Here is an 11160-nt window from a genome sequence, read left to right on the forward strand (position 1 = left end):
CTTCTTAATCACCATTTATTTCTCAGCTCCGGGCAACCAGTACTGAGTATCTCAGCAAAGCAGAGGGTTCATGTTAGTAGTTCCGGTATCTTGGTAACCACAGCTGATTATTCAGCCCCCGCTGACCAGAACCACAGATTCTCCACACAAAAAGCCTGGTAGGGTCTTTGCTTCCCTCTGAAATTTCACAAGCCAGGCCTCCATCATCTGCACTGCTTGTAAAACTCATTGACTTTTCTAGCCCAAAGTTCTAAAGTCCTTCCACAATCCTCTCAAAAACGACACGGTCAGGTCCGTCTCAGCAATACCTCACTATCCTGATACCAACTTGTCTTAAAGTTTCTATGGCTGCAACAAGACACCATGACCAAACAGCAAGTTGGGGAGGAAACAGTTTATTTAGCTTACCCTTCCACATTGTAGTCCATCACTGAAGAAAGCCAGGACAAGAACTCGAATGGAGAAGGAACCTGGATGCAGGAGCTGATGCAGAGGCCATGGACAAGTGTTATTTACTGGCTTGCTCCCCATGACTTGCTCAGCCTGCTTTCTTATAGAGCCCAGGACCACCAGCCCTGGATGGCACCGCCCACAATGGGCTGGGTCCTCCCTCAACAATCACTAATTAATAAAACGCCTCACTGCTGGATCCTATGGAGGCATTTTCTCAGTTGAGGTTCCCTCATTTCAGATGACTCTAGCTTATACCAGGTTGACATTAATACTAGCCAACGCAATTACCCTTGTGGTCATAGAATGTGCATCCTTTGACATGTTCTTTACAATATGTGTGGTTTTCCTTCTTACATGCACTTAGAATTTTGCATATATTTGTGTTATTAGCTTCATGTAACACAGTCACTCAACTATCCTAAATGCTAGACAGCCAAAGTTATGACCTAGGGGACAACAGAGTCTGGGTCTAAGTGGGACAAGGGCTCGAGCCTTTGCCTGTCTGCATATATTCCTGGAAGACAGAGATACCCGTCTTCTCTGATGACCGTGAGTCACATCACATATGGAGTGTGGCGACTCACATGCGAAGGCAGCAGATGGTAGCTGCAGAAATAGTGTGTCTGACAGCTAGGTGTGCGTGGGTAATTAGCTCAAGTAGACATGTGATGAAAACAAGCATGTGTTTCAGTTAGGGTTTCTATTACTGTGATAAAACACCATGGCTGTAAGCAACTTGGGGAGGAAAGAGTTTATTTCACTTGTACCTACAGTTCATCATGGAGGAAAGTCAGGGCAGGAACTCAAGCAGAGCAGGAACCTGGAGGCAGGAGCTGATGCAGAGGCCAGAGGAGTGCTTTACTGGGTGCCCCTCATGACTTTCTCAGCCTGTCTTCTAAACAGAACCCAGGACCACCAGCCCATGGATAGATAGCACCTCCTACAGAGAGCTGGGCCATTAATCAAGAAAAGGCACCATAGGCTAATCTCGTGGAAACATTTTCTCAACCGAATTTCCCTCTTTCAAAATGACTCGTTTGTGTCAAGCTGACATAAAACCATCCAGCATAGTATGTTATTAGAGTATTTTTCATCTTAATATCATCCAGATATCAACAACCAAAATAACTGTCATATCTGAGGTGCAAGCATATTTTTAGCTTTTGGTGCCAAAATATGTCCTGAATTCATAAGCAGCAGACCCAGACAGCATGTGCGTTATGGCTTGGATGTGCTTTGAGCAAGTTTCCCAAGAGCTTGTGGGTGTTGGAGCTGGATCCAAGTGATAAGAAAAAAGGTGAAACAATTAAAAAGCAGAGCTGGTAGGATCAGATTGTCCAGCATTGCTCCCGGAACACATTGAGTTCAAGAGGAATCCTTGTTTAGTTCTCATGAGTGTGGGATGCCAAAGCAGAGTCAGTCTTCTTTCTTTCTTTTTTTTTCTTTCTCCTTTTGCTCTTTTGTCTTTGTCTATTTTCAGCTAAGCAAGCACTCTAACACCAAGCTAAACTCTTAGCTCACCGTTTTCCTTTCTGCTTCTTTGTGATATAAACACATGGCTAACCTTGACAAGAGACTCGACAGGGCTGCCTAAACTTGAACATTTGGTCTTTAACATTGAGCTGAGTAATTTTTGTTGTTTTTTAAGTTCTTAGCTTTAGGCATTTATCACTGCAACAGGAGACAGATGTCTTAGTTACTTTTGTAGGGCTGAAAAAAATCACCAAGACCAAGAAAACTTATAAAAGAAAGCCCTTAGATGGCCCTATAGTCTCAGAGGGTTGGAGTTCATGACAGTGCAGCCAAGTTACAGGGGCAGGAACAGGTGGATCACATCGTGATCCACAAGTAGAGACAGAGAAAGCTGACTCAAAATGACAAGTCTTTTGAAACCTCAAAGCCCACCTCCAGTGACATACTTCCTCCAACAAGGTCACATTTCCTAATTTTCCCCCAAACAGCCACCGACTAGGGACCAAGTATTCAAACATATGAGCCTATGGGACCATTTTGACAAAAATTACCACATTCCACTCTCTGACTCCCATGGGCTCATGGCCATATCATCCTATAAAAACATTTAGTTCAACTTCAAAAGGCCCCTCAGTCTTTCAGTCTCAACTTTGTTCTAAAGCCTAAAGTCAAGTCTCTTCTAAGACTCAGAACAATTTCTTTCTTTTTTTTTTCTTTGTTTTTTGTTTTTATGTTGTTTTGTTTTGTTTTTTGATTTAGCAGGGTCTCTCACTGAACTGGAGCTCCCAGGTTCAGTCAGAGTGGCTGTCCCCAGTCATCCTCCTGCCTCTACCTCTGCAGAGTGGTGGCCAGCAGACCCTGGCTTTGGCATGGGTGTTGGGACCTAGCTCAGGGCCTCATGCTTGCACAGCAAGCCTTTTACTGATGGAGACATCTCCCCAGACTCCATGTGCCTGCAGTTTTCATCTGGACCAGCTGGCTGGTGCCAACCCTGTTACCAGCCTTATCTTTTATCTTTACTTCCTGTTACAATCAGACGATAACCAGCTAGGTGTCTGTTTCTCTTTACCTGTGGGCCGGACATTTCTCCCCTAGGCCAACACGACTCTCTTTCCTTTTCCCTTGACCTACCTTGTAGCTCTTTGTGCACATCTGGTACCGCATTATTGATTTCTATGCTCACTGGGCAGAGAGCCTTTGCTCAGTATCACTGACTTTATTTAAAACTTGATATTATTTTTTTGTTCATTGTGATTTTTAAAAAATATTTACTTAAAATAGTTACTTCAATTACTCTCTCGATTCTTCTATATCTAAACCCTGCTAATCCGGGCCAGTACTGGCTTCTCCTCCGACCTTTCTTTTTTTCAGTGAATTAAAGCAAGCACCATATAACAGAGGTGCTCAGCATTGTATTTGGCACCACCAACACTATATCCCGGGACAAGTGTCTCCTCTTACTTACTCTGCCTAGAGTTAGAGTAGTTCCTCTCCTTGTTTACCACATACACATCGATTAAGCCGTCAGTCCCAAATCAGGGATAGCAATGACACTGTCACAGCCATGGATTCATAGATCCTATTTCAGAGCCTGACACACAGGAGGCTCCCTGGGAATGCTTGCTGTGGATGGCATTAAATGGCTTTCTAGATGGATATAAATAACATAATTACAAAATTAAATTTAGGAGGAGTTTTATATCTACAGCTTGAGCTAGAAAGATAGTTGGCTCAGCCATTAAAGGTGAAGCTCGAGATAAAAAATAGATCTATAGCATGCTATAGCATAGATGTGGAGTGTCCACTACAGGCCCATGTACTACTAAAAGGTTGGTTCTGGGTAGTAGGCATGTGTAGAACTCTCAGAACCTCTTTCTTTCTTTCTTTCTTTCTTTCTTTCTTTCTTTCTTTCTTCTTCCTTCCTTCCTTCCTTTCTTTCTTTCTTTCTTTCTTTCTTTCTTTTTTAAACCAGGACAGGGTTTCTTGTATAGTCCTGGCTATCCTAGAACTACTCTACACCAGGCTGGCCTCAAACTCACAGAGATCTGCTTGCTTCTGATTCCCCAGTGCTGGGATTAAAAGCATGTGCCACCATGGCCTGGCATCCCCATCCTGATCTTGGTATGTAATGTATCTCTTTTGATGGTTGGTGTCTCCCTATTAGGTCTGGGCCCTGAGGTTCTGGGGGATTACTGTTTGAAGGTAGTGGAAGCTTTGGTGGAGGGTAATGTGAAGTCCTTAAATCACTGGGGAGATGACTACAAGGGAGAATGTGGGAGCCATCCCCTTCTACCTTTGCTTCTTGGCCAGGAAAAGAGTAGTTTGTGGGGGATGGAGAGATGGCTCAGTGGTTAAGAGCTACTGGTTGTTCTTCCAAAGGATCCAGGTTCAATTCCTAGCACCCACATGGAAGTTCACAACTGTCTGTAACTCCAGCTCCAGGGGTCCTGACCCCCTCACACCAATGCACATAAAATAAAATAAATTATTAAAAAATAAAAATAATTTGCTCTGGCTTGAAGTCCAGTTACTGACATCCAGAAAGACTACCAGAGGCCCAGAGACCTGAAGCAACAGGTACAACTGATCAAAGACTGGAAAGACACTGCAAACCAGAACAAGCTTGTTTGGTTGTATGTGTGTGTGTGTGTTTTGCCTGTGTGTACTTCTGTGCATCATGCAAGTACCTGGTGCCAGAGGAAGCCAGAAGAGGGCATTAGATCCCCTGGAACTGGAGTTACCGAAGGCTGTGAGTTGCCTTGTGGGTGCTAGGAATCGAACCTGGGTTCTCTGGAAGAGCTTCCAGTGTGCTTAACTATGGAGCCATCTCTCCACCCCCCAAGAATTTCTTGATAGTGAGAGAAAACAAACTAGAGCATTAAAAAAATGGCCGGCGAAGCTGGGCCAGCACTCAGGAGTCAGAGGTGGTTGGATCTTTGTGAGCTGGAGACCAGCCTGGTCTACAGAGATTTCCAGGACACCCACCAGAGTTGTTAATAAAGAGAAAACCTGTCTCAAAAACCAAAACAAAAGGGGTGGGGTGGAGTGTGAGGTGGAAGGCTTGTAATCCCAAGACACAGGAGATGGATGCAGGAGGACCCAGATTCTGAGGCCATAGAGAATCTGTCTCGAAACAAAAGCAACAACAAAACTTTAAGCAAGTTTAAGATAAACAAACACAAAAACTACTCAACAATAATCACTAATTTGGGCTGCCCTCAAAACCAGAACTGGGTCTAAGAAATCCAGAATGGCATTAAAGTCAAGTGTTATTTACAGAAAAAAAAAAAATCGCAATGAGGGAAAATGAGTGGCTTTGTTGGGTACCGGTCATTTAAATACCCTGGCCCAGCTGCTGCATCCCCGTGGGCATTTTGCTATCTATAATATGTCTCAATTAGCAGGATTAGGTTTGGTCTGAAGTAGCTCCCAGAATAGCTCAGGAGGCACAAGCGCTTAGGGCTGGGCCTGACATCTCGAGTTTGATCCCTAGACTAGTTCTCCTCTGGCTCCCATGGCATGCATGTGTGCACAGACAAGACATACAGACGCATAAACAAATTTAAAAAAAATTTTTTTAAATTTTTTTAAAGGAAACCTAATACAAAGCAATGGTCTCTGACAAATTCACCATCAGAAAGGCAGAAAGACAGACAGTCCAGGGCACTCAGCCCCGGTCACCAGCGTTCCTTATTGCTAATAAGCTTCACTCCGCCTCCACCGGGCTTCCAAACACACCGGGCATACCGGCTTCCAAGCTCCAGTTCTCAGCGTGGGCGATCCCCCATCTCCCCCCCAACTCCCCTCATCCCCCCCGGGCTATCTCTTGTTGCAACCCGTCCCCGGAGAAGCAGGAATAACCCGTCCGCCCTCGTCCTGCTTCTGGGGGGAACCGAGAGGACGCGATGCCTCGGGCGGCCAGATCGACGCGGGTCGCCGGGCCGCGGGCAGCATGGGCCGCCGGCCGCTCCTGTCTGCCAGCGAGGCGGACGTGCAGCCGGAGCCGGAGGAGACGGCGGCGGCGCAGCGCCGGGACGCAGCGCGACGGCGGGGTCGCGAGGAGGCGGGGGCGTGGCCGTGGGCGTGGCCCGCGCGTGGGCCGAAGGGAGCCGGGCGCTGGAGCCGCGCCGACGGCGGCCAGGACAGCGGCGGTTGCTGCGCCCGGTACTGGGGTCCCGGCCCGAGGCGCAGGCGCGGTGGACTCAGCCCGCCCCGGGCTGCGGCTCGCTGTGGGCTCATCATGGCGACGGAACAGAGGCCTTTCCGTATGGTGGTGTTCGGCGCCTCTGGCTTCACCGGCCAGTTCGTGACGGAGGAGGTGGCCCGGGAGCAGATAGCCTCGGAGCAGAGCTCCCGCCTGCCCTGGGCCGTAGCGGGCCGCTCCAAGGAGAAGCTGCAGCAAGTGCTGGAGAAGGCTGCCGTGAAGCTGGGTAACGCGGCGGCGGGGTGGGCAGGGCCGGAGCAGGTCCGGCGCAGGGTCGCCGAGGGGCGTCTCCCCCGCGTGCGCCTGCACTGAGCCCCGCCGCAGGACCGGACGCCTCGCCGGGCCGGGCCTTGGTCCGTCGCTAAATTAAAAAAAAAGAGAGAGAGAGAGAGAGAAAGGGAGAGAGGGAATGAAAAGGCTTTTCTCCCCCCCTCCCAGTTTGGGGAGCCGCACTGTCGGCAGAGCCCAGAACTTTGGTAGCTCCTCAGTCAGTCTCTGTCGTTCTGATGGGTTGGCGGGTTCTTGGTACTTGGGGGGAAAGGGAGATAAGATCCGGATTTCTCGGAGGTCCCTTGTAGTTTGTATTTGAGGACAGGAAAGAAAACTGAGTTGTACTAACAGTATTGTAGTGCACCTAATGTTCGTGGTTTGGTGATATGGATTTAGCTCGGCACTTCTGGACGTGATAAGCGTATACTCTGTGCTTCTGAGTTACCCCCCACTAGCTGGTTGATTTTTATTTTTTGGTTTTGTATGTTTTTTTGGGGGGGGGGTTAGTTTGTGGTTTTTTTGCGTGTCGAAATCCTCCAGCAGTTCTCACTTTTAATTGCTTGATGTAGTGTGGACTGGCCTGGACCTACCGATCCCCACGCCTCCACTCCAGTCATCTTATTCTTCATTTAAAAAATGTGGAAATTTTTTTCTCTTTTTAAGTTTTGGATGTTTACTTATTCTTTCAGCTTCTAGTCAACATATGGATTGAGTAATATTTTCCACACCCCTTCCCCAACCTTTCTGCTTTGGGGAAGCACCTGACTTAGAACCCCTTAGCCTTGGACTTTGGCAACTAAATCTCCACCCAGGACAAGTCATACTTGTTCAGCCTTATTTCTATTCAGTTTTATGGTTCCCCACAGAGCCTCGGTGGGACTGAGAACACATACCTTTGTTTTGTGGTTAGAACTGGATTCTCCTGTAACTCTTAATGTTGCCACTGCTAACACACACAACCTTGACAAAGAAGCTTTGGACATTTATTGTTTTCTGGAAAGCAGGCCATTATTAAAATACATTGTTCCTTTTATTTTCCCTCAGTGAGAGTATAGTAATGGCTCTCAACCTGTGGATTGCGGGCCCCCTGAAAGTCGAATGACCATTTCCCAGGGGTCACCTAAGACCATCAGAAAGCACAGCTACTTAGCTAATGACTGACGACAGCACCAAAATTACAGCTATAAATTAGCGATTAAAATAATTTTTATGATTGGGGGAGGTGGGTCAGTACAACACGAGGAACTGGATGAAAGGGTCACGGCGCTGGGAAGGTAGAGAACCACTGCTGTGTAATTATCGCCTAGCTCCTTACACCTAGCTCCTTACACTGCCCAAACTAGGCAGCTTTGCAGAGAGTGCCTTAATCAGTGGACACTTACGTGGCTCTACTGGGTCTACTAGTTCCAGTTACTTTCTTATAAGCTTGGATGATTTCGTATAGGCCGGACTACTTTAAAATGAAATCACAGGCCTGGAGAGATGCCTCAGCAGTTAAGAACATGTACTGCTCTGGCTGAGGGTCGTAGCACCCACGTTGGGTGACGGACAGCCCCAGGTAGCTCCAGCTTCAGGGAAGATCTGCTACCTCTGGTCTCCTCGGGCACCCCTGCACACGCGTGCCCCCCCACACGTGCGTGTATACAATTTAGTAAAATAATCATCCTTTAAAAATATTAAAGAGTGAATTGGCCTCCGAGTCCTTTTTAACTCTCATGGTGTTGAGTGCTGACCGTGTCCTCCCACTCTCTATAACTGGGTCAGATATACTTGTTTAGTAGCTGTTTTTGTAACAGAGAATCCTGATGGAAAGGAAGTCAGAACAGGCATCATCCACCCGGCGTGTAAACAGATTATAAAGTTTTCATGGTTGAAAGTGTTCAGTGCAAACTTGCCGTCACTGATCACTATAAGAAGGTGATCTAGGAGGTCTCATGTTGACTTGGACTCGAATGAAATGATTTTTTTTTTTTAACTTTAGGAAGAGCAACACTATCGTCTGAAGTTGGAGTAATAATCTGTGATATCTGTAACCCAGCCTCGCTTGATGAAATGGCTAAACAGGCAACTCTTGTCCTCAACTGCGTAGGCCCTGTAAGTAGTCAGTCCTTCTCTGTGTTAGAACAGACAATCCATTCTCGTCTAACAAAAGCTGGTATTTTACATTCCAGAGGGATGAAAGGGTGGAGGACCAGATTGAAGGCCTTCACACCACAGGGAATTCTTTTCATTGGTATGACAAGCCTTCCAAAATAGTGACGGGTCTTTGAGATGTGCTGATTGGCACCCTCCTATCCTGCACCCCCCTCTTTAATGTGAAAATAAAATAAAATAAAAGTTTGATGAGCTAGAAAGATGGGTCAATGGATAAAGGCATTGCCCTGCAACCTGACAACTTTTGTTCAGTCTCCAAGACCCATACAGTGTAAGGGGAGAACCGACCCCCAAAAGGTGCCCTGTTATCTGCACACTTGCACTATAGCATGGGTACGCACATGCATGCACACATACATGCACACATACATGCACACACACTCCCACATACAATAAATAAAAGTCATTTTAGATTTTTAACATTTGCATTTACATACCAGCTTCTTTGCTTTACTCATATAATTATATAGATATTCTAAAGGATAGAAGAGGTAGAAGCTAAAAGCAGACTTATTTATTCCTTTATTGTAAACAGAATATTATGAATATTGTGAACTGAAAGTTATGTGTGGAGTTGACATTTTTGTGGGGCATAAAGAAATATAATAAGGCAAATAAATGAACAGATATAGGTATTGGCACACTAGTTTCTCTCTCATCTCTATCCTCTCTCTCTCTCTCTTTCTCCTTCCCTCCCTCCCTCCCCTCCCCTCCTTTCTCCTTTCTTTTCCTTTCCTCTCCCCTCCTCTCCTCTCCATGTAGCCCTGGCTGTCCTGGAACTCCCTCTATAGACCTGGCTTTGAACTCAGAGATCCACTTGCCTCTGCCTCCTGAGTGCTGGGATGAAGGGCATGTGCAACCAGCTCTCATACTCTCTCAAGAAATGTCTCTAAGGCATTGACATTGAATAGAGATGAAAATAAAGAGAGAATGTAAACTGTGTGACAGTTGAGGAGAAGCCTGCTCTGTGGAGAGTGGGTGCAAAGGTTCTAGATGAGACTGCTTGGCAAGCCTGAGGAAAATGGAAAAAGGCCGTATGACTGAAGCTGGTGGCCAGGCAGAAACAGGAGAGAGACTGAGATATCCAGGAGCCAGGTCACGTGGAGTCTTACAGGCTATGGTTAGGATCTGGATTTCTGTTAAATGTGATCAAGTAACATTGGAGATCTGATTTTATTTTTAAGTTATTCAGCTTCTGAGATGAAAAGTAGCTAATGAGCCAACGGCAGGATGGTTCAGGCCAGACATACCTTAAGGTCGCAGCAGAGGTGGTTAAAGTGCTGGGGTCGTCTGGATATGGTAGCTCATGCGTGCAGTCCAGCGCTTTGGAGGCCAGAGTTGCCTCTTCTCAGGCTAGCAAGATCTTGTCTTTAAAAAAGTGGTTGAGCTCAAAGTGTATTTTAGCATTTTAAAAGGAAACGGCCCTTGCCCTTATATTGGCTGTTGGCTCTGAAAGGTCCCTTCTAAACTTTGACCTGTAACAAGATGACTGTTGATGATATTTATTGATCTGAAGAAGTCAATAATTGGCAATATGTTGGAGAACTAGACATCTAAAATGTCAACCCTTATATCCTGCTCCTTGTTAGCTAGCTCTGATATCTGCCAGCCTGAGAGTCAAGCAAGTTTCTCTCTTGCTGTGGCCACTGTGAGACTTTGAACAACTTGATCCTTCTTTGCTCAGTATTCTAGAAAAGTCCAACCCTGTTGAGGTTGTCACTGAACATGCGCCTGCCTGAGCCAACTGTCATACATCAGATTACACGGTTTCGCACCCCAGAACCTGTCCCCCCTGGGGTTGTTCCCGTTTACTCTGAAGCAAAGGTTTCACTTTTCCCCTTTGCGCTCTGACTCACTCTTTCCTTCCCCCTCCCTTCCTTCTTCACCCTTCCCTGCCTCCCTCTTCTTCTTTATGCCTTCCCTTTCTAACTTTGAAAGTATATTGCTGCGCAGCCCAGACTAGCCTCCAACTTACAGCTGTCCCGCCACAGTCTCTCCTGACTATTATATAGGTATGAGCCAGTTTTTCCTCTGAAACTAGAAACTGCCTGGACAGAATTCTTTTGAAACTAAAACCATCCAACCAAACCAAACCATACCAACCAAACAAACAAAAGAAACTGCCAGGACAGAATTCTTTTGTCTTTGTCTTACCAGGCCTGCCTGTTTACTTGTTTAGCTCCTTGCAGCGCCTGGTCTCCGCCTTCATCTCGGTCACAAGGAAAAGCCCCTGTGTCTGTTGGGCACAGCATTTGAAGACTTCCTGTTTATAATTATATATTTTCTTAACTTTATTGGATCATGCATTAACTTTTCATTGTTATTGGCTTCTTTGTAATATAATGATGATGATGTGCATATGAACACACAGGCCAGAGGAGGCCATAAGATCATGTTAGCATGGGAGAATTCCACACACACAGAGGGCGCAGTGATAGCATCATCTATGACTCTCAGGGTTGTGAGGCCCCTGTTGCATTTTTCTCTTTCAGCACTTAGGCACTTCTGGCACTCCTCTTTTTAAAGACTCTTGATTTCATAAATCCTTGTAGCCCATTTCTGTTTCTTTTCTTTTCCTTTCTTTTTTTTTTTTTTTTTTTTTTTTT

The 11160-nt window shown here is 46.1% G+C and overlaps 1 protein-coding gene across 1 annotated transcript in view; it reads left to right on the forward strand.

Moving 5' to 3' along the window:
- The first annotated feature begins 5998 nt into the window (after positions 1-5998).
- Positions 5999-11160, forward strand: part of Sccpdh (saccharopine dehydrogenase (putative)) — a 23338-nt gene continuing 18176 nt past the window's right edge. Inside the window, exons 1-2 of the mRNA XM_031391044.1 lie at positions 5999-6356; positions 8382-8494. Of these exons, the coding sequence (XP_031246904.1) occupies positions 6167-6356; positions 8382-8494 (303 nt within the window). The 5' untranslated portion in view covers positions 5999-6166. The remainder of the gene's footprint in view (positions 6357-8381; positions 8495-11160) is intronic.

The sequence above is a fragment of the Mastomys coucha genome, unplaced genomic scaffold, assembly GCF_008632895.1.
Source record: "Mastomys coucha isolate ucsf_1 unplaced genomic scaffold, UCSF_Mcou_1 pScaffold1, whole genome shotgun sequence".
NCBI classification, from domain to species: domain Eukaryota; kingdom Metazoa; phylum Chordata; class Mammalia; order Rodentia; family Muridae; genus Mastomys; species Mastomys coucha.